This window comes from Grampus griseus (assembly GCF_964374135.1).
Source record: "Grampus griseus genome assembly, chromosome: 6".
In the NCBI taxonomy this organism is placed as follows: domain Eukaryota; kingdom Metazoa; phylum Chordata; class Mammalia; order Artiodactyla; family Delphinidae; genus Grampus; species Grampus griseus.
In genome coordinates this window covers 3,754,369-3,778,109 of record NC_139000.1, presented here as the reverse complement: position 1 = coordinate 3,778,109, position 23,741 = coordinate 3,754,369, and the positions used below count along the sequence as shown (strand labels likewise).

Here is a 23,741-nt window from a genome sequence, read left to right as displayed (position 1 = left end):
CCTCCCACCCCGGCCCTCACCTCTCCTCGCCCCCGCCCCCCCCGTCACTGTCAAGTCCGCTGACCATGCGGCCTATAGAATATTAGCCCAGGGTCTCAGAGGACGACGCTCCCAGGGACCCCAGACTCGTTTCTGGGCAGGGACCTTGGGCCTTCCGTGACTTGACTCCCGGGCTCCCAGGCACACCCCGGACACTGGACACCGGACACTGGCATCACTGCCAGAAGAAGTGACACCAGGATGAGAGGGGCCGAGGGTCCACCTGGATTTACCCTGGTAGAAGACGTCCACGCACGGCTGGTCGGCAGTGATGACTTTCACGATTTTGGGGTACGAGGGGAGGATCCTGACGATGTTCCTGTGATACTCCAGCAGCCTCCGCGCCGTCTCCCCTTCCGAGATGCCTGCTGGCACTATCAGTCGGTTCTGGATTTCGGACTCGGGGGGCCAGTCGAAGGTGGTGTGATAAATCTCTACCAGAGAGAGGGACACGTTTAGAGTTGCCCGCCCGACCTGGGGGCAGAGCCTGCGGGTCCCAGGGGCGCTCGTCCGCCCACCCCGGCAGCACCGTGCTCGGCTTTGGCTCCGGGCCCGCCCCCCCGTCGCTATTAACGACAACAAAGTGGCGATGATGCTCAGCGCGAGGGGAAGGGTGGCCGTGACTTTCGGAGCGCTTCCTCTGTGCCAGGCTCCCACCCCCAGGCTCTCATGTCATCCTCACAGTGAGCAGATCACAAGGCAGGGCTCAGCGTTTCCATCCTCAAGTCCAGGTGAGAAAACTGAGCCTCAGAGACACTGGGCGACTTGTCCCACGTCACACAGCTAGAAAGGGGCAGGGACCACAAACCCGGGTCTGTCTGCTGCCCAAGCCTGAGAGTAAGTGCTCAGTGAGGGGTGGGCAGGGCTGTTACTAGGATTCCCTGTGAGACCCCACGGGGTGGTTGGGGGAAGGTGGAGACAGCCGTACCTCCTGTCTGAGGGTCGATTCTCTTCCCCAAATTTCTCTCAATCAGGACCGTGTCTGGAGCGCTCAGCACGACTGGGTAGAGAAGGAAAGAAGCAAAACCAGGCGTGGTGGGCAGCCGACCTGCTGCTGTAAAAGGCATTAGAGCAACCACCATCTCCCATCCCCAGCAATGCCTTAAAAGGGAGGTCAGAACACAAACACGTAATCTCAGGACAGAGGAAGCCCACGCCTGGACGCTTCGCCCGAGGACAGGCTTCAGTGACATTTTGTGCAGGACGCTTTTGCCACATTTGGGGATTATTTCCTAAAGAGAGTTTCTCAGATGTGAGATTCCTGAAACAAGGAATCACCAGGGTCAGAGCAAAACCTCACGTTTCTCAGAACAAGCCCCGAATGCATTTAGCTCCGTGGAAAATTCGACTGTGCTGTCCTCCTTTTTCCTGTTGGCCCATCAAACCCCCTTCGGGGATGGTGCGTGGGCACCGGGGAGCCGCTGACGCAGAGTGGAGCGCTCACTCGCGGGGGCTGCAGGTCTGGGGGGAGGGCTCTCCAGGCGCGGGTGGGGCTACTCACTGACATGTCTGGGGGAGACGCCGAGGGTCTGGATCAACAGGGCCTGCTCCCGAGTTTCAGGGATGCCATCCAGAATCCAGCCCTAGGCAGAGAAGGTGGAAAGGTGCTCACCTATGTTTACTTTTCCAGATGTTTTTGGAACTACTATAAAAGGAACATCATACCTTTATAGAAAGACTGGAACTTTTAAGGTCAGAGAAAATAAACGTTCCTGACAGCCGCCTCACCTCACTTAACTCCTCTCATAATACCACATCCCCTTCTGAATCTTACTTTTAAAATGATAGTCACACCATACGTATTTTCTGTCCTGATTTCTTCCATCCCGCGTTATAACCACCACCGTATTTTTCCTGTCGGCCCACCTCCTCGCTGGCCATATAACATTCCACCGAGTGAGCTGCCTCACGCGCTGAGCCGCGCCCCACGACCAAACGCTTCACCTGCTGCGCGTCCGCACCGTTACCAATAACACCGTAAGAACATCTCTGTGCTACAGCTCTTTGCACATTTCGGATTATTTCCTACAGGGAGTTTCTCAGATGTGAGAGAAAAGGAACCACCAAGGGCAAAACAAAAACCCACTTTTCTTAAGAACAAGTCCCGAACAGAGCATTAAGCGGCCCGAGTTCAAGTTTCTGTTCCTAAGTGAACTCGTTATAGGGCTGAAATCCCTCAGGCGTCTTCTTGGATCAGCTGGGGAGCTGGTTTAGAAGATTTATTTTCATTAACCCTTTAAGTCCAATTGTGAGAGTCACATATGACTGTTGTACACTCTGTGGGAACACTAAAGAGCTGAAATAATAATGCTAGTCACTGGTAACACCACCGACCCAAACTAGCCACTGTTAACACCAAGGTGTATCTCCTTCCGGGCTTCACATAGAGATATCTATTCTCCTGGCTGGCAGGGGGCGGGGGGGGGGGGGTGCAGGGTGTGTGTGTGGGGGGGTGGAGAAAAGTCACACTGCACGTACTACTTTGTAGTCTGTTCTTTTCACATAGTGAGAACGTTTCATGCATATTTCCCATGTCACAGGATGCTCCTCTCCTGGGAGTTTCCGTAGCTGCCAGGCATCGCATGAATTGACCTGCCAAATGCGAATGCATCGCATACTGCTGCTCATTTAGTTTCATTCCGTTATAAAAAAAAACAAAAACTATTATTTAGGGACTTCCCTGGTGGTCCAGGGGTTAAGACTCCCTGCTTCCACTGCAGGGGGTGCGGGATCGATCCCTGGTGGGAGAACTAAGATCCTACCTGCTGAGCAGCCTGCGGCCGAAAAACAAACAAACAAAAACTATCGTTTAAAAAGTGCTATAAGTACATCTTGAGGTACACAGAATATCCTCATGATAAAGTTCTAAAAGTTGACACCTTCTTTTATAACTTTTGACACCTTTTGCCTCATCACAGTTTCAAAATTGCCCACCAGTTTCTGAATCCAATGGCAGATCACCTGCTTCCCTGCATCTTTGTCAATGTCAGGCTTTATCCTGGGGGAAAACCTGTCCAGCAAACTAGAGTACACGGTAGCTGCTTTAATTTACATCTCTCTGATCACTAAGGAGGTTCAACATTTTTTCCATATGTGTATTGGCTATTTGAATTTTTTTCTTTTCCAAAATGTCCATTCATGCCGTCTATTCACTCTGCCCTTGGGGTTTGGTCCTCATTTGTTTACAGGAGCTCTTTACATATTAAGAATATTAACGCGTTTTGGCAACTGCTACCACAGACTCTGAGAAAAATGATGTTGCCAACATTTTCCACAGTTTGTCTTTTGTGTATGGTGTTGTTTCTGACACACAAGTTTTTGGCCAAATCAATCAGCGCTTTCCTCTTTGGATTCTGGTGTTGCGTGGATGTATAAAAAGGCCCTTGCCACTGCAAAAGCTGATACGTGTTCACTTGCATTTAAGCTGAGTTCTCTTAACCGTTTACTCTTTACACTGAAATATTTAAAAGAGCCACATTTTATTTTGAAAATGATGTGAGCCTTGATCTCATCTGTTTCTTTGTGGATCTCCAACTGTCCCACGGTCATCTATGAAATAGCCTGTCCCCTCCCCTCTGAATGTCACCTTTTAGTCACAGCTACATGCTGATACGATGTTGGCTCTGACATCTTTCTGCCTGTAGACTCTTGCGCCATCCTCACACCATCTGAATTATCGCTGTTTTGTAGTTTATTGTTCTATCTAATAGGAGATGCTCCTCCTTCTTTTTATTTTTTTCAAAACTTTGTTCCTCCAAGTAGGCAGAAAACTATTTTGTCAAGTTCCAAAATATAAATTCTACAAGGTTGGGAATGACATTAAACGTATAGAGTAATTTATGGAGGATGGACATTTTTACAATATCAAGTCAACACATTACCTTCCTGGGAATCTCCTGGCTGTCCAGTGGTTAGGACTTGGCGCTCTCCCTGCCGGGGACCCGGGTTTGATCCCTGGTCTCAGAACTAAGATCCCACAAGCTGTGCGGCCAAAGAAGACCACAAAAAAACCCAAAAACCATGATCTTCCCATTTGCTTACGCTGTTTTCTTTTTAATGTACCTCAGCAACGTTCACATTCAACAATTTCTAAAGTCCTTTCAAATCCTATGAGCCTAGAGGCTCACATAGTGTATGTGTGTACATAGTGTATGTACACACATACACTAACACCTTCCACCTGATGGTCAGATAAAGTAGACAAAGTGAGCTTTGGAAGAGTGAAATAAAGCCGCAAATTGTCTCAGGTCTCCATTCTTTTTTTTTTTTTTGGCTGCAGTAGAAAAGGATAGCTTTATTACTTTGCCAGGCAAAGGGGGACACAGCGGGCTCCTGCCTCGAAAAACTACGTGTCCCCCTCAGGTCTCCATTCTGCAGTGAGGCGGGGTCAGACAGCCCCAAGTAGAAGCCCAGGTTTCTGATGCGGGCTCCCAAAAGGGGCCCCCTGCTCTCAGTCATTATAAGAACTTGCCTGCCGTAAGGTCAGAGGATGGACTGATAGGGTGAACTGAGACCCAAGGTCACCCATAACTTGTAACACCTGATGTACAGAACACCGTGTGGTTGAGGGCAAGGAATGTCTTTCTTTTTTAAAAAAAAAAACGGGGGGAGAGCACATTTCTTCAATATTAAAATATTTAGGTTCCAACAGCCTCAACTGACAGTTAAAAAAAAAAGCTAAACAAATTTACAGAGTAAAGAGTATTGGAAAAATCAGGCATGCTTTCATTAATTCCTTAAATTATGCAGGAGAACGCGCAGCTACGGAGCCCCTGGATTCTAGAACTAATGAAGCAAAACTGCAAAAAAAATTTTTAACAGCCTTTTGCTCCCTCAAGTCCTTGTTATAGGCAGCCAAGCGCTGGCTGCAGCTCTTACAAAGAGCAGACACCTACAGATGTGCGCACCCCTCCAGGAATCAGGAAGCACAGGGCCTGAGAGCTTCCCCACTTACAGTTCTGGAAGCTGAACCCAAATGTTCTGAACCTTGGCTTCATTCAGACCCCTTTATTTTTTCCTTATTTGGAGGGGAGGGAGTCGGAGCCCCCTGACTGCTTCTTCTAGGACAAGGGCTGGTAATTCTGTTTCGAATCCCTTTTTGAAGCTGAAAGAAGGTTGGAACCCCGCCTTCACTCAGCACTGAGAAAGGCCTCCGCTTTTAATATTGCATTACTGAGCAATCATTATAATCTTGCCCATAAATTTGCAGCTGGTATCGGTATGTGGTCCAAAGCTTTTAGAAGTATTCAGGGGAACAGCTCTCGCCGACTGGAGAAAGCGGGCCTTCCAATTACACAGGAAAAGTGCAGCAAAATGAGGAACATCTCCCTAATTAACTGGCCTCATTGGTGCCTCATTCTGGTTTGGATGTGAAATTTAAGGAAGGAGAAGAGAAGGTGGGTGGGGCGCGCTCGAAGCGAATCCCAGGCCACCTGCTCTCTGGGTTACTCTTTCAGACTCAGGGAGACGGCACCATCACCCAGGTGCAAAGAAACGAGGGCCCTGGAGGACCTCTTAGGGCAGCAACCCCACCCCACCGGTGCAGCTGTGGAGACCCTTCATCCCCGCATCAGTCCGCTTGGGAAGGAAGGGCACAGTGACCACGGCCTCTGCGTCACGGAGTGTGGGTCCTGGAGCATCCTCGAGATGGGAGCCCCAGGCTTAGCGCCTGCCAAAGATCTTCCTTCCCCGAGCTCTTGACTTTATAGAGGTTATATGCAACTGCCCAGTGGCAAAATGGACCACACTTTCAAGGCGAAACAGCACTTCTGGTTGAGAGCAAGCTAATGGCTGCAAATTCTGGCAAAGCAAGGAGTCACCGATCAGTCAGTAGCATCCCATGCCGGGATGGGACGCTGGTGAGGTGCATCGCGAGGGTCGCGGTTCTGACTTCCAGGAACGGCTGGATGCGGAGAGAGCAGTCAGTCCCTAATTAGAATATATCATCCATCTTCCTGACACTTCAGTGAAATGTCTGTTCCACTCTGGAGCTGCAGCTTTGTTCAGAGCAGGTTAATTGATATTCTGATGCCTTCGCTCGCCGTACCCCTGTGGCTCGCTTCTGTTTTATCACACATCAAAAAGGCCGTATGCTCAGGGCACTCCCTGCACCGGCACAGAGCTGGAGGTCTGCACAGCTGCGAGGGGTACGGTATCACAGGAGGGACAAGCACCGAGCAGATGTCACAGATGAAAAAACGGGGAAGAAAAGCAGCCAGCCAGCCTAGGGAACGTGGCGAGGCCCGGCAGAGCGCTGCCGGATGCCGAGTGGGCGGCCCGCCCTGTGTGAACACTGGCCTCTTCTGCCCTTCTGACTGTTATTAAAGCGCAGTTAGCAACTTCCCACTGCAGGACTCTTGCCCTCTGGGCCCCCCGCCTGTTTGATGCGGTGCCCCTTGTCTCCTCCCCTCTCCTCAAAGACCAGAGCGGGGTGCTCCCCTGGGTTCTCCCTAGGACGCCCTGATCCAGCTTCCGGCTCCAACCGCAGCCTCTGGAGCCTCCATCCCAGGCGCTCCCCGGAGCCGAAGGCTGATTCCTCACCGTCCCAAGGAGGCCGACTGAGGCTGAAGGTTTGGACTCGATCAGACGCACTCAGCTCAGAGTGTGAACCAGGAGACACACCGCAAGAGGCATCATGGGCCACCACCTCCCTCGCTTTTTTCTGATGAAACGTTATACGGTTTCCCAACATATAAAAGAGGAAAAACCGGGAGATTTTTATCAGCCAGAAAAGAAATGCATATTAAAAGATCAAGTTTGGGAAATTGATATGTTTCAAGACAATCGGTGAGAACAATTTCGATGAATACAAAAAAATGTTGACATCAAATTGCCCCAGTACTGGTTCCTTTGGTTTATACAGAAACATGACAGTCTTAGCCTGCCATGGCATCTTCGGACGCCTTCCACATGCAACTCATCTGAAAGGTGACTAGCGGGAAGTTTTACTTTGAAGTTTCATCTCAAACGATAGGCAGCAGCTGCCGGCATTCCTGACCACGTTCAAGCACGCGCTGCAGCAGGGTGAGACACTCCTGTAACTCGCCAGCACACTGGCTCTGCCGCCCCACCGAGGCTTGGCCTGGCCGTTTCCTGTGCGCAGCCCAAAAACGCACGTGCCCAGACAGGCTGAGACGGGCAGGAGAGATGTTTCTGAACAACCGACAGTGCCAAGTTCCACCCTTGCTAGCAAATCGGTGGACACAGGCCTGACGTTTTTCTATACAAAGGTGAATGTGGGAAAATCCGTACTCCTAGGTCTGCAGGTTAGAAGCCACTGATCTCCAGGGTGTTAAAATTTGGTAAAGCACAAACGTGAATGTCTAGGAGGCTTTTTATTCGTTCCAAATAGCTAAGAAAATGTTTTAAAGTCAAATTCATATAAAATGTCTGTGGGGCCACTCTGCAGAGGAAGATACAGTCAGAAAAACACACTGTTCCATCCCCAGCAGACCAGTCCCACCCCAGCTCCAAGGCTGGGCGATGCCGAGATGACCCACCGCAGAGATAACGTGCTTCACGGCATCACTGTCTAGTTCCCAGGTTCAGACACAGTGGCCTCTGGTTGAAAGCACAAGAAGCGGATAATCCAACAACGTCCAGTTAATGGGTCCATTCCTTTCAAACACTTCAGAGGATGTCTGTGGTGTGGACCCATCTCTTCAGAAAGACGATTAGTCTGTTAGGGTGTCAGTTTATCATATGCTGGTGCAGAGCAGGGGCTTGGGAACCAGCCTGTGCCACTGCCAGCCGTGGGACTTTCAACCAGGGACTCAGTCCCTTGGGGCCTCGTTCTCCTTCTCTGCAAAACGGGGACACTAACAGCAATCTACCCCACAGCTGCTGGGACGAATAAATGAGGACCATAAACAAACAAACACATAAACAACAACAAAACAAGCACAGTGCCTGGCGATGGGGAAACGGCCCAGTCCATGTGAACTGGTTTTATCATTATTATACTTTTGAGCAAGGTGAACTCTGTTCTTTTCCTCTACCTCCTGTCAGGAAGGAACCCCACTTAAGACTGTAGAACTTGGGGACTTCCCTGGCGGTCCAGTGGTTAAGACTTCACCTTCCAATGCAGGGGGTGCAGGTTCAATCCCCGGTCAGGGAGCTAAGATCCCACATGCCTCAGGGCCAAAAAACCAAAACATAAAGCAGAAGCAATATTGCAACGAATTCAATAAAGACTTTAAAAACGGTCCACATCCAAAAAAAAAAATCTTAAAAAAAAAAAGACTGCAGAACTTAATATAAAGAATTCATTTCAAAAGGCAGTCTCAGGACTTCCCTGGTGGTCCAGTGGTTACGACTCTGCACTGCCGATGCAGGGGGCACAGGTTCAATCCCTGGACGGGGAACTAAGATCCAACGTGCTGCGCGGTACGGCCACAAAAAAAAAAAAAAAAAAGGCAATCTCTTGGAAAGAGCAGTAAGTGGCATCCCAGATGTGAACTGAGGAAAGCTTTCTAATCAACGAGGACTTGGGAAAAACACATTTCGGTAAAAGTGAGGGAGTCTAGCGAGTCGTGGGCTAGCGCACGCTCACTCCAGCGTGCTCATCCGTTTTCCAGTGCCTGCCCAGGAGCCACCTGGGGCGCCAGCCTGGGTCCAGCAGACGGGAAACAACAACCATGCTTTTACAGTGGGGTGGGCATTTCCACAGGAAGACCTGGGGTGCATTCATTCGTTCATGCACCCATCCGTTTATCAACTCATTGCCGTATTTATCCACCACTGTGTGTGGTACACTGTTCTTTCATGTTGAAAAGTTCAGAAGCCCTGGGTCTGGGGGCTTGTCCAATAGATAGCACCTGGGGGTGGTCAGTCACTGGTTCATGTAACTAACTACCCCCCCCCAATCCGGCTGACCCAACTCTGTTACTTAGGACTCTTTCCTAATTGGCCATTTGACTTGTGCAAGGCACTGAACTTCATCTGTAAAACGAGAGGGTTGGACCAGGCAACTTCTAGCAAAGACATTTATGGTCTAACAAAGACATTTTAAGAGTGAACAGCTACTCATAATTATGCAGGGAAAATAGGCATCAACCAGGACGAGGGACTGCCCTGCCTCTAAGGGTCTTTGCACATTAAAACATGATAATTTACTTGCAATCATGCAGCCTGATTCTCCTGTGAAATTCTGCCAGCTCTCGAAATCATGAAAAGAAGGGGGAAAGCCCCGTAGGCAGTGGGGGCAGACCTTGGGGGCCGCTGACGAGTTACCTGGGTCTGATCAACACCTGTAATGACTCTTCTCCCAGGGAATTCCGAAGTACACACTGAAGGTCAAGTGCTGGGTCTGAGCTGGGTGCACACGTCAGCCCAGAGCTCCTGGCCTCGTTCTCAGAGGTTGCAGTGGCCCGAGTTCACTGACCCGATGGTTTCTCAGGCCTCATTCCTCTCTCTCCATTCCAAATCCACTGATCCTGGCACGGCTCGCAGCCAAGCAGCCAGCCTGTAGCTTCACGCCTCCTCCTCAAGCTGGTGCCCTCTCCCCCTTTATCCTGGGACCGCCACACCTGTCCATCTGGGCCCCGGTGCAGGGAAAGCACTGGCCACGGGCAGAGTTGTGGCTGGGTCCACAACTGGGCTCCAACACTGGAGCCTTGTGACCATCGATTACCTAAGCCTTGAGTCTCAGCCTGTAAGATGGGGGCAGTCAGACCCACCTAAGAGAAAATCCCTGCAATGATCGCACAAGATTATTGATGACACGTGTGAGGACAAAGCTCCTGACCCAAAGCAGGCGCCTCGCAGACACGGGTGCCTTTCTCTCTCCTAAGAACCGTCTGCAGTGCGAGGGCATTTGTGTTTCCGCAGGACTGAAAGAGGCTGCATCTCCAAGTGGCTGACTTTACAAGGCTGCCGTTGCAGGCCCCAAAAGGTGGGCAGTAGTCTGGGGGACGCTCTGGGCCTCACCTTCACCAGGAACAGCTGTCCCTCCATCCCCTCTGTCGGTGGGTGCTGGTCACCACTGGTCCCTTTCCCTCTGTCCGGCTGCCCCTGGCGTGTCTGGGTCATTTCCTTCAGAAACACGTCCCATTTTCATTCCCTCTCTCCCAGTCAAAACAGCCTTCCCCTGCAGGCTCAGTTCCTTGGGGACATTCACTCTCAACACACCCGGAGGCCTGGACCACTTTCCACATCTTCCTGGGCTCATCTCAGCTCAGGCCTGTGTTCTCCTGCTGCCAGAGACCAGACACCACAGTGTTGCTCCAGGAAAACCCGACCTGACCAGCTGTGGAAAGCGCAACGTGAGAGGATCGATGACGCGTTCAGAGAATGAGAACTCATCAGTCTAAAGACTAGTGAATTCCACACAGTCTCAACAAATAAAAGGCACGCCAAAATATATATATATGTTTGCTCTGGTATTCTAACCAATACTCTCATTTATAATTAATATTATAGGTAGTATGTTTATAATTAAAATTGGGGGTACTTAATATGTTACAGATTATAGCTAAAAATCATCCACTTTAGTTTCCACAATTCTTCCAAATCCCACTGACTGACGGTATTAAGCTACAAGCGGACCCCCAGACCCCCACATACCAACTGTTTAACAATCTCCTTATCTGCAAAGTAGGGATAATGCTGACGGGCCCACACTTCCTGGTGTTCAAGGTTAGGTGCAGTGATGAGCGTACAGGGCCAGCTCAAGGTCTGGCCAATTGCAGGTGCTGGAGAACGGCAGCTGCAACCGTCTCCGGTCTCTGGCACACGCCATGTTTTCACAGTTGACAGCTAGCTGCAAAACTAAGCCACACCAAGAGCCTGGGAATGGGCGATTGAGGATGCCCCTCTGTTCCGTCCTCCTGGTGGGCGTTTCCAGCTCTCGGGAGGCAGGTCTCTGATCTGGCCCCTGGATCCGACCTCAACCTGCCAAGGGTGACGTGGTCGGTGGTTCTGAGTCCAATGCGGTCTCCAACATCACCGGGCCTCTCCAACGCTCTCTGCTGCTCCGAAGTCCACTTACAGTGGCTCGAACATCGGGCTCTGTCCTGCGTTCCAGCCATCTTTTTTCCCTCCCCGACGGCAGTTAGAAGGATCCTAAGGGCATCCCAGGCACCAGCTGCCCGCAGAGCACCCGGGGTGCCTGCTGCTTAGCCAGCAGATAGGTGGGCCACACACACCATGAACAAGTCCGAGACCACACCGCAGGGTCCAGAAACACCCACAAACGAGGGACCCACAAGGGGGTACTCACGGCGTCCAGCCCAGCCCGCAGAGCCCTGCGTCGCTGTGACGCATGCCGTTCAGTTTTCCGAGTGGAGTTCCGACCTCCCCTCCAGATGCCCAGCCATCCTGACTGCATTTGTGTTAGAGGAACACACAGCCCCGGGCCTCAGCAGAGCTGTTGATCAATAAACCCGCACTCCTCAGAGGACGCGAGTGACATCTACAAACCCGTGAGTGTCAGAACAACGGCAAGAAAATCCCGCGTTCCCACCGTCAGAGGATGAGAGCTGGGTAATTCATGCCAGCCCAGTGACGCCGCCAGGAGAAGTAAAACAAACAGCGGGGGGTTCTGTAGACCAGAATCGGGCTTCTGCGTTCCGTTAGCGTTTCCACTATAAAACACTCACTCTCGTTACGGGCAGGGATGCGTCAATCTGGGACCAGACAGGAAAAAGTAAACAAGAGTCTAGAAATCTGCCAAGGAAATGTTAGACTCTCGGTTCTACAGTCAGAAGTGTGCTCCAGCAACATCTCCTTTATCATAAGTAACGGAGCATCTCCACGATATGAAATGAGATCAAAAAGAAGTTGACCTGTGAACGCAAAGTCTCACTTTGCATTTTCTGTAAAGGAAACACATGCACTGATCACGGGGGGCGGCAGGGAAGCGACCCCCTTCCAGGGTGCCTAGGAGACCTTCTTCTCCCTGACTTAGCAAGCTGGGGGCGTGGTCAAAGTTTTGCCTTTGGTGATGTCGTTCTGCAGCTCAAGGAGGGAGATGGCGAGGTGCCAGACACCGGAACTTGCTGGATTTCTGGAAAAGCAGTTCTTTTTTCAGGCAACACACGGATCCTTCCTTTGGGTCAGCAGCGGGGGTCCGGCACTGCAGCCTCCTTTTCTGTAAAGTGGGAGAATCACAGTGCTAAACGCCTACCTGCACCACCAGCCACGGGCCCGTGAAAGCGGGCACTCTGTTTCCTTCGTTCTGTTTTGTCCCTCACACAACCTAGAATGGTCCCTGTCACACAGTAGGTGCCTGTAAGTCTTGGTTGTTGTAAACCTCACAGCACAGCTGTGCGGATCTCACCGGAAAGTGCCTCTGAGCGTGGCAGTGACTTGCACCATGTGCTAGTCAAGGCTGGTTAACCTTTGGTACCTTTACCTCAATGGACCCGCATTGCTGCCCAGCACCTGTGCTGGGCTCAGTGTTGGCCTCTTCGGTGTTTTGTTTTTTAAATTTTTATTGGAGTAGAGTTGACTTACAATGTTGTGTTAGTTTCAGGTGTAAGCAAGGTGAATCAGTTATACATATACATATACCCATTCTTTTTCAGATTCTTTTCCCATATAGGTTATTACAGAACATTGAGTGGAGTTCCCCGCGCTGTACACTAGACCCTTATTAGTTATGTATTTTATATATAGTGTGTATCTGTTAATCCCAATCTCCTAACTTGTCCCTCCCCCGCCCCACGTTTCCCCTGCGGCAGCCATGTTTGATTTCGAAGTCTGTGAGTCGGGCTCTGTTGTGTAGATAAGTTCCTCCGTATCACTTTTCATTAGAGTCCACACGTAAACGGTATCACACGATTTTTGTTCTGACCTTCACCACAGTCTCAGGCCTGACGAGTCACGGGCTGGGTTGATATTTCCTGAGCTCCCTGAAGGAGGGGCCTGCTTGCATCCCATTTAAGTAACCACAGGTCCCCGGGGAAACGTTCCGTTGTTCACGCCTCTGCTTTTTGTGGAGGCGTTGGGAAGACTTCCTGACCAGCGGCTGGGGATGAGGGGGTGCTTAGAACTCAGCACCCTGAGCGCAGGCAGGGCAGCGTCCCTCCGCAGGCCTCTGCTGGGCCGCCCCGGGGGACGCGGACGCAGCAGGTGAATCTGTGTTATCAGGGTGTGTTATCCGCTCGGGTGGGTGGGACTCCAAGCACCCTGGTTTGGGAAACAGAAAGGAGAGGTGCTGCAACACAGAGTGCGACTGAGGGGGGTGCCGACTACCACGTGAGCGTGCCGATCCCTGCCCAGGTCACACTAAAGGTCGCTGCCGACGGCCCCGCTCAGCCTGCAGGGGCTTCTGGCCTCACACCTGGCGAGAACCAGCTCTAACCTCCGGAGCAGTGAACTCCAGCCCAAGTGGACGCTCACAGAAGGAAAGAAAAGCCAAGGCCAATGGACAGAAGCCAGGGCCGGGGAGGCTCCAGGTAGTTTTGAAATTTCATTGTTTTTCCCTCCAGGCACTACAATTAAAAGACTGCTGGGACTTCCCTGGTGGCGCAGTGGTTAAGACTCCACGCTCCCAGTGCAGAGGGCCTGGGTGCGATCCCTGATCAGGGAACTAAGATCCCACATGCCGCAACTAAGAGCCCACATGCTTCAACTAAAGATCCCACACGCTGCAACTAAGACCGGCACAGCCAAACAGATAAATTAAATTTAAAAAATAAATAAATAAATAAAAAGACTGCCAACTCTCATCCGTGCAGGTACGGGATGTTCCAGAGCTCACTGGAGCAATGACTCCAGAAGCATGCTGGGGGCTCGCTGGAGGGTCAGGAGCCAACCCCGGAGGGTACAGGACCCCTGCCTAACACACAGGGAGGCCCATGGGGGCAGCAGGCTTCCCCCACCCGTTAGTGATCCTGGTTTGCTCTCACTCGGCTCACTTCGCATGGGAAAGCGGGGTAACCTGCCCAGTGGGCCACAGGGCCAGGCACGGTGCTTGTCCGACGCGCTGCGCACCCCAGAGCCCTCGAGGCCTGCCTGCAATCCCCGGGCGCCCACACCGAGCCGCACTGAGGCCCGCCCAGCTCCCCCACCAGGTCCTGCTGCCGCCCACCAGCCCAGATGTGCGAGGGATGGCACAGGCCAGCAGAGGCAGACACGAGCCATCCGTGAAGGCCTCTGACTTTTCACGGGTGATGAAACTCCCAGCGCCTGACAAGCCATCATCGTTGGGCACAGCTGCTTCCTCCCCACAGCTGGGCGAGGTGGCTGGCCATACACGGAAACATCTCTTCTGTCTCTCTTAGCCTGATGGTCCCTGTCTGTGACATTCCAATCAGCCTGGTCCTGGTGATGCAGAAATACCTTTGTCAAAGGGATGGCACAGGGTCCCGGGTTCCCGGGCTGAAGCCGGGCCTGGCAGCCAGGTGTGGTGGCAGGTCCACACCTGTCCTGGCCCGCTGGTCCCCTGACCTAGGCTAAGTCCCTTCCTCCATTCGGACCTCAGTTTCCCCTTTCATAAAAGGTTTCAGGTAGGAATAGTTCTCAAGACAACGTTTAAAAAAAAAGTTGATGAGGGCTTCCCTGGTGGCGCAGTGGTTGAGAGTCCGCCTGCGGATGCAGGGGACACGGGTTTGTGCCCCGGTCCGGGAAGATCCCACATGCTGCGGAGCGGCTGGGCCCGTGAGACATGGCTGCTGAGCCTGCGCGTCCAGAGCCTGTGCTCCGCAATGGGAGAGGCCACAACAGTGAGAGGCCCACGTACCGCAAAAAAAAAAAAAAAAAAGACAGATGCTTCTCTGTGTAACAAATACTCTTCAGAAGGATGTTCTTTCAAGGGAGTGTTAACAGCAGCTGACTCCAGGTCAGCTTGGTTCCAGGGAAGGGAGCCAAGTGGCTGGGGGACAAGAGTTTGAGGGGGACCTGGGTACCTTTGAATTTTGAACCATATGAATGTTCTGCAGTCAAGAAATAAATCTGTTCATTTTTTAAAGCAATCTCTCTGGCAGCGATATGAAGGCAGGATTAGGAAGAAAGAGACCACGGTAGCTGCAGGGAGATGGATTAGGTGTCAAAGAAGGGAAAGGGATTCTTGGTAATCCAAAAAAAATGGAGAGCAAACGGTGACTATGGTGAAGGTGAGATTTAGATTCTCTTTGGTACTGAGCCTTTCCCCTCACATTTCCTGAACTCCCTGCCTTACTTCTTAGCTTCCCTTTGCCCTACAGATGTGGTCTCAAGAACTGGGCACTCCCGGACTCCAAGAACTCAGCTGCCCCTAAAGAAAAGTCAATTGGTCCCTGAACGCAGTGCCCACCTGCTTTCGATAATTCCAATACAAAGTGCTAATTTCTCTTTCTCTAATGTATTTGATGGTCACTTCAAAGACATTCTTCAAAGAGATTGCATGAGACCAAAAAAAAAAAAAAAAAAGAAAGAAAAGGAAAAAAGGCAACATTAACTACAGAATCCTGAAGGGTTATGATTGCATTCTTTTTCCCTGAACACTATTCCCTGCCTCCGTTTTGTGCTCTAAATTACCAATTCTAGTCCCTGCGAAGTTAAATAATAATCATCACCATATAAATGAATATGCATATGTGCCATTTTTCTCCCTAAAAGCAAGAAAGCCTGTTTATTTTGGATGAGGGTTCGTTTTGTTTCTGAACAACCAGAGCACATAATTAGGACCTCATCTCTTACTCTTGAAACCCTGTCTCCACCGGGAAGAGATGAAAAAGGTACTGGATGTCCCTGGAAGCTCAGAGAAATTTTCAAACAAATTAAAGAAGATATTTCTTTGCTCTGCAGGTAACAATGGCTTGGACACGATCAGAATCAGAATGTCAGGCCAGAAGGAGCTCCAGTGCTCGAGCCCGAGTCCAGTGTTTTACAGAGAGAGCAACAGAGGTCCCGGGAAGTGAAGTACTCGCTGTAGACACACAGCGTGTGATGGTCAGACAAGTACAGAGTGGCCCAAAGCATGACTCCATGTTTGTATCCTGGTTCTGGGACTGACTGTGGGGCTTTGTGCAAGACTCTGCAAGTCTTAAGCTGCTACATCCCTAAAACAGGGGTGATGACAGCCGCGAGGCTCCATTGCACTGTCGTACAAAGGAAATGAGATCGCTGATGTGGCACTCAGCCCTAAACCGCCCATCAGTGGTCACCACCAACAGTATAATAATTACAGCCTCTCTGCGTGGGGTACTCTCAGTGGGGTGTAGGGGACCAAGTGCCAGACCGGGGCTCCCAAGCCTCTGTTTGGAGTCCAGACAACATCTGCCACCATCATCAGAACAGGAATGATAATGATAATGAATATGATAAATATTAACACAAATAGTATTAATTCCACCAACAGTGTTAAGTGTAATGCACAGTACAGTCACAGAGTACGATGTAACTAACAGTGACATCACTTTGATATAATTAATTAGTAATGCTCATAAACGTTATGACCATTTTGAGGATGGTGGTAGCTGTCGGCAAGGACCTGGGATGCCTGGGCTCACGCTGTGTCCGTGCTGCAGGTGAGCTGTGCAGCCTGGGCTTTCAGAGAAGCTCCAGAAAGCCTTATGGAAGTTAAATGTGTGTTTGAGAGACTATTCTAGATTACTGAGGGCAAATCTGGGATGTCCAGTTGAAATCACAGAGAAAGTCATCCTATTTTCCCCAGAAACCATGACTCAGTGACTTACAGAGGTTAAAAAATTTTTTAAATAGACAATCAGGGCTTCCCTGGTGGCGCAGTGGTTGAGAGTCCACCTGCCAATGCAGGGGACGCGGGTTCGTGCCCTGGTCCGGGAAGATCCCACATGCCGCGGAGCAACTAAGCCTGTGCGCCACAACGACTGAGCCTGCGCTCTAGAGCCTGCAAGCCACAACTACTGAGCCCGCATGCCACAACTACTGAAACCCGCACGCCTAGAGCCCGTGCTCCACACAAGAGAAGCCAACGCAGTGAGAAGCCCGCGCACCGCAACGAAGAGTAGCCCCCGCTCAACCCAACTAAAGAAGGCCTGCGTGCAGCAACGAAGACCCAGTGCAGCCAAAAATTAATTAATTAATTAATTAAAAAAAAGTACAGCCCCCATCCCGCTGAGGGGTTCCGGTCTGGGTGACTTGGGTGCACTCATACCAAAGAAGTGACACCCACCATGTGACAAGCAGTGCTGGTGAAGAGGAGAAACAGCTCAGCTCCGAAGAGCAAAGAGACGAAAGGCAGACCCAAACGCTTCCTGCCTGGGGATCCGCAAGGCCAGAGTTGAATTAGACTCGGCAACTCATAACCAATTACGGATTAAGGCAAAGAGCGTTTTGTACGAGAAAGTCCCGTCCCGTTTCCAGTCACTTAGGGTGCTCTGCCCTCCCCTTCACTCCTGACAAACGATTCTTTCACCATTTCCCAGATAAGAGGGTGACCGATGGGTGGGTCAGTTTTAGGAAGAGTTGGTCTGAGGTTGGTTGAACTAAGGTGGTGGTAGGGGTCGGGGGAGCTATATTCCCAGTCCTGCCTTGTCTGCCTGCCGGCCCCTCTGCCCAAGACAGCCTCTCCGCAGACTGCCCCGCCCCCATCTCGAGAGGCTTCGGTGACAACTCGACTCCCCGGGGCCTGGTTTCCCTTCACACTGTGTTTGTGGCCCCATCACGAGCCTCCCCAGTCGGCTTTGCTTTGGGCACGTGAGGCTCTGTCTCCAACTGCATGTGGTGAGCCTGGGGCCCAGGGTACCACCCTGCTCATGGGGAATTGAGAAGGGTGAGTGGGGGCAGGGGGCAGGGTCCCAGCAGGATGGACAATGCCGTGCCTACAGCGGGCACTTGACTGGAGTGGGTGGAATCGAGCCGGGGGGCTTGGGAGCCGGGTCACTGGGAGGGAGCTTGGTTACAACCAAAGTCTGTGGTTAAGTGGCCTTTCTCCTAACATTGCTGGAAGGTGGAGGTCTGTTTTTTATTTAGAACTGAAGAGAAAGGGTAGAAGTGTTTTTATCATCGTGTGAAAGTATCATTTAGGACAAGGGTTAGCAAACCACAGCCTGCTACCAGTTTTTATAAATAACGTTTTACTGGAACAAACCATGTCCTTTCATTTATATATCATGTATGGCTGCTTTCACATTACATCAGAATTGAGAAATTGCGACAAAGACTGTACGGTCTGCAAAGCCTAAAATATTTACTATCTAGCCTGGACAGAAAAGAATGTGTCTACCCCCGACGTAGACTGGCCTCTGAGCTCCGGGCGCTTGCCTAGGCCTGGGCAGTAAGAGACAATCAGCTCGCTGGGAACAATCTGAAGTCAGAGGAAATGAGGCTGTTCAGACCAGACTTTGAAACTCAGACTGCAGCTTACCTGAGGCTCTCTCGTGATTTAGACCCACGCGGCCGAGGACCATGCAGAGCACGCCTGTGAGAACTGCTCCTCCTTCACCAGTGCCCTGGGAAGGTGCCCAGGCATCTTTCCAGATGTGGGCCTCTCAAGCAATTTTTAAGCAAGAGAGTGTATGTATGTGTCTGTGCGTGTGCGCACACGAGTTCTGGTTCTGGGCAAGACAGAGTAAGCCCACTGTAACCTGTCACCCCCACTGAAAGCAGCTACGATGCACGGACAGAATGCAAAGGGCGGCCGTCTGAGGACTCAGAGAGTATAAATACAGTAGTAGGTGAACTGGGGAAGAAGATCAAAGTTCAAGATCTCTGCAAGCCGGCGTCCCCGAGCTGGTCTCTCCAGGCAGCCTGAGACCTGAGATGGGCAACAGGGAGGGACAGAGACGGGGCCAGGAGCCCCTATTTCTGGCTCGAGAAGTAAGAAAGGGGACTCCCGGGCTTCCCTGGTGGCGCAGTGGTTGAGAATCCGCCTGCCGATGCAGGGGACACGGGTTCGAGCCCTGGTCTGGGAGGATCCCACATGCCGCGGAGCAACTAGGCCCGTGAGCCACTACTACTGAGCCTGCACGTCTGGAGCCTGTGCTCCCAACAAGAGAGGCCGCAACAGTGAGAGGCCCGCGCACTGCGATGAAGAGTGGCCCCCACTCGCCACAACTAGAGAAAGCCCTCGCACAGAAACGAAGACCCAACACAGCCAAAAATAAATAAATAAATAAATAAAATTAAAAAAGAAATGGGACTCCCAACACGCAGAGAGAGCAGGGGAAATCTCCCTGTGTTTTTTTTTCTTTTCTGTTTTTCTGCACTCCTGCCTTGAGGCCATCCTGCCTGACAAAGGGGGCCTGCGGGGGCCTGAAACTCTTACAGCGCAGGGGACCCTTCCTTCCCAGTCCCTAGAAAATGTAGCAAAGTCCCGTGAATATTTCCTCTCACTGTCCTCCCGCCACTTGGCCCTGGTCACAAGCATTGTCACAGGAAGACTGTGACAGAGCCAGGTAGATAAAGGCCCAGCTTTCTGGCCAAAAGATCAAATAGAGGGACACCAGGGAACTGGAGGTCACCAAGAAGACGGCAAAGAGGGGAGCGCGGGAAAGCAACCAAATGACGTCGTTTATGGAGCCCCGGCTCACCCCCGAGGTGTGCACGCATGGGGCTGACCCCGAACAGCCTTGCAGCCTTCCTGAGAAATGACCTACAGCACGCCGCTGCCCAGGCCCCCCGGGTGGCACCCACGCAGCACAGAGCTGTAGAGGACCACACAGCTCTGCAAAGGCTTGCAAACAGAACTGAGCTGGAGACCACAGCCCAGGGAAGGTGGTTAGAACTTGCGACCGAGCCCAACTGAATCAATTGTCTGCTAAGACGAAAATATCAACATTCGCCGTAGGATTCAAGCAAGACCCGGAGTCTCAGGGCAATATTTTGCACGTTCAGGTACAAAATTACTTAGCACAGGGAGAACCAGGAAATTTCAGCTCACGTGGGACGGGACATTAGACACCACTACCAACGTGACTCAAGGGCTGGAACTGTCAGACAAGACAGTGGAGCAGCTATTACTGAAACAACGACAACGACAAAGCTCCCTGTAGACAAAGGCACATAGAAATCCTCGGCAAAGAAACAGAAGACAGAAAGGAGAACCACATGGAATTGGCAGAACTGAAAAATACAATAATCAAAATTAAAAACTCACTGGGCGGGCTCAGGAGTAGCCTGGAGATGAGAGAGAAGAGATTTAAGGAGCCTGAAGCTAGTTCAATACAAATTATCAATCTCATCAACAGAGAGAAAAAAAGATAGAATAAAACAAAACAGAACAAAACAACAGAGCTTCAGCGACCCACGAGAGAACACCCGATGGCCTGACCTTCATGCCAGTGGCGTCTCGGAGGGAAGAAGAAAGAGAACAGTGTGGGAATTTAGTTGAAGAAACAATGGCCAAAAGCTTCCCAAGTTTGGAGAAAAACATAAACGTATAAATTCAAGGAGCCCCGCAGAGAATAAATCCCAAAAAATTCACGCCCAGACGCATCATAGACTTCCGAAAATACAAACAAAGAAAACAAGCTTGAAAGGGGCAAGAGAGAAAGGACACGTTATTTATGAGTTTGAATGACTGGATTTTCACCAGAAACCACAGTGTTAAAAGTGAAACATTCTGCAAAGGGCTGAAAGCAAAAACTGTCAGTCTAGAATTCTGAATCCCGAAGAAACTATCCTTCAGGAATGAAGGCAAAATAAAGACATTCCCAGATGAAGGAAAAGCGAGAGAATTAATTGCCGGCATATCTACCCTAGAAGAAGTGCTAAAAAGTTTTTCAGACGGAAAGGGACACTTGGAACATCAGGAAGGAAGGGGGAACAAGAGCAATAGTAAATACCTGAATAAATATAACAAACTATTCTCCTCTCGAGTTTTTAAAATATGTTTGATGATTGAGACCGAAAATTATAACATTTGCCCGATGAGATTTTTGATGCATATAGATGAAAACATAAGACAACTACAACATAAAGAGAAGACAGGAAAGAGACCAATATTGCACATTCTGCCTGAAATGGTAAAATACCGACTCTAAGTAGACTGTGGAAATCTAAGTTTGTATATTGTAATTGTTAGGTCATCCACTAAAAAAAAGAAAAACAAAAACACCTACAAAGAGATAACAGTAAAACACACAAGGGAAAAATTAACATGGAATACTAAAAAATTCCCGAACAACTGATAAATGGGACGAAGACCAAATACACATTTCTTCTTATAAATCACAATATCACAACCCCCGCCCACGCCCCAGGAGGCTGACCTCACGGACGGCCTCACCCGGACCCCTGCCCTCTGGCTTCACGGGGTCTGGCGGAAGAGAGCGCTGGCGAGAGGTCAGAGGATGGAAGGAGAGTTCGGGGGCCCCCCAATCCTCCCTCTGCCCCTCCAGGTCCGGGGCGTCTCCCTCCCCACTTCTGCAGCTGTCCTTCCATTAAAGGCTCTCCTGTGACCCCATGGGGTGGGCCAGCTCTTTCCTACAGGAATCCCGATGGGCTCCCCAGATGCCACCTTGTTATTTTTCCTCCATCCAAGGTGAAATCCACGTGTACAGCCTGACCTTCACCGAGTTTAGGTTCTTACCCTTCTCTGCAGGTCATCTCTGCTCTGGGACATAAACACACGGCCCTCAGTCTCCTTCATCTGGTAAAGGAGGCCCCCTCTCCCCGGAGCCCCCGCTGGCTCCACGCAGTGCTTCTCACCCGCCTGACGCAGTCCTCTTCCCTCAGGCGTTCCTGAAGCAGTCTGACGAGCAGCATGTTGGGCAACGTCTACAGGAAAGATGACACAGGATGAGAGTCTGACCTTCCGTGTGGGGCTCAAAGGGACACAAGCTGGCAGGCCAGCGGGCTCGCTAAGAACCAAGGACCCGGCCCTGTGGACGCGAAGCTTCTCCAGGTCCCGGACCAGGGCCCTGTGGCCTCTATGAAGCCCAGGCCCAGCCTGCGGCCCTGCCCTCGTCCAGCCCGGGCTCCTCTTTGATGACCCCCCCAACATGCATGCGCGCCCACCTCCATGCTCTGGCTTCTCCTGAGCCCCCGCCCCAATGCTCTGCCCCACCGCCACCTGGGCGACTCCAGGTTCCCGCTGAGCCTCAGCCCCAAGTGCCACTGCCTCCAGGCAGCCCTCCCTGACCCTTCCCGGGCTGGGTCGGCGGCTGCCATAATCCTCGATGGCAAACTCTGTTACTGCACTAACCAGACGCCCTTCCAGGGGCCTGCTCACATGTCTGTCTCCCCAGAAAGTTTCACAGTTCCTGGAGGAAAGGGACTGAGTCTTACTCGCTTTGTCCCCCAGACAACGGTGTACGAGAGGGAGCCGGTGGTGCACATCTCTTCCCAAACCCATGTTCCGTGACCTCACGGTGGTAGCCTGAAGCAGGCCCTGGTATTCTGTGGCATTTGTACCACGGAAATAGGCAAATGCTACAAAGGAGGGCTTTTTCCCTCAGAGAGCTGGTTGTGAAACATTGACCAGCACACCTCTCCCCTGTACCAAAACAGCGTCAGGGATGGAGGAAGCCCCTGCTGACTGATGACTTAACGAAATTTCACGTTCCCTAATTCGCTCAGTAAGTACTGAAAATGCTGGTGGTTTCTGCTGAGCGTGTGCTGGGTGCCAGGCTACAGTAGTCAACGTTTACAGCTCTGTGCAGTCTGTACTATTTTCATCCCCTTTATACGGATGGGGAAGCTGGGCGCCAGAGAGGTTAGGTCACCTCCCTGGGCTACACAGCCAGGCAGGAGCAGAGGCAGGACCTGAACCCGGGCCGGCCAGGTTTGGGAAGGACAAACAAGCAGCGGTCGCGGGGGACGCGGAGTGACACCTAGAGTGGCCTTCCTTCTGCTTCCTCTCTTCTCAGCTGTCTCTCTCGGATCAGAAGTGACATCCCATTTTTCACAACCAGGTCTGCTCTTTCTAACAAAACCTCAAACGCCCCAGAGCCCATGCCCCTGGAAAACCCACTCCCAGGTGTCCCCTTGACCTCCGGTCACTAAAAGCGGGTGCTTCTCCCCAAACTCCCCAACACTCGGCCAAGGGAGACTCCTGGGCCAGCCCTGGGCCACACATCCCAAGCTATGTCCGGGCTGACCAGCCTCCAGGAGGGGGCAGGGCCTCTGCCACGTGAGGGTGAGGGCCCTCAGGGCCACGGCCCAGCAGGGGAGCCCAGAGGCACCCAGCTGTGCAGTGAGGGGCAGGGGAAATCTACCTTACACTCCTTTTGCCAAGCTGGGGACCCTGAAGGGGGAACACGTAGGCCCGGGGGAACGAGCACTTTTCCCTAATTTCCCGAAGTATCCTTAGGGCAAGCGGTGGGCCTGGCAACATGTCAGTGATGCTGGAGAAAAGTCTGGACCTCTCATTTTAGAGCCAGCGTCCAGAGTGACCAGATCCTGCCTCGGGAATGCTGCCGTGTCTGCCTGGAGTGATGAAGGAGCACCTAAAGGGACAGAGAGCTGGGACATCATGGAGCCTCTGGGACAGGCTGTGGGAACGCTTGGGGCTGCTGACTTAGAAATGGCGTTTTAATAAGCGTCCATGCACGTGGCAGAACCCGTCCACACCTCACTCTCGTTATGTCCTGGGAGCGAGAGTCAGGGGAATAGACAGCACTCGGCCCCCTCCACGTTTACCTGCGCGCAGTGAAGCGGCTTTGGTCAGTTCGCACACAGAGCGATTCCGAGAGAGGGCGTGGGGAACCAGATGTGCAGAGAAGGGCTGGGAGGTAGGGGGCCAATCCCCACGGGGGCTCAAGTTCTCCTTGATTCTACAGGCGGCACCCTGACCTGTCTTCTCTTTGAGCCGTTGGAATGGGTTCCCCAACAAGAGCAGGCTGGGCCTGGGCATG

The 23,741-nt window shown here is 51.6% G+C and overlaps 1 protein-coding gene across 2 annotated transcripts in view; it reads right to left on the bottom strand.

The window, feature by feature from the left end:
* The window catches only part of AK8 (adenylate kinase 8), a gene marked incomplete at its 5' end in the record, with an annotated part of 134,194 nt that overhangs the window by 91,470 nt on the left and 18,983 nt on the right, over positions 1-23,741 (bottom strand). For both annotated transcript variants that reach the window (XM_082656115.1, XM_082656116.1), the window contains 4 exons: positions 273-473; positions 968-1,039; positions 1,541-1,622; positions 21,595-21,663. In XM_082656115.1, coding sequence (XP_082512241.1) covers positions 273-473; positions 968-1,039; positions 1,541-1,622; positions 21,595-21,663 — 424 coding nt within the window. The remainder of the gene's footprint in view (positions 1-272; positions 474-967; positions 1,040-1,540; positions 1,623-21,594; positions 21,664-23,741) is intronic.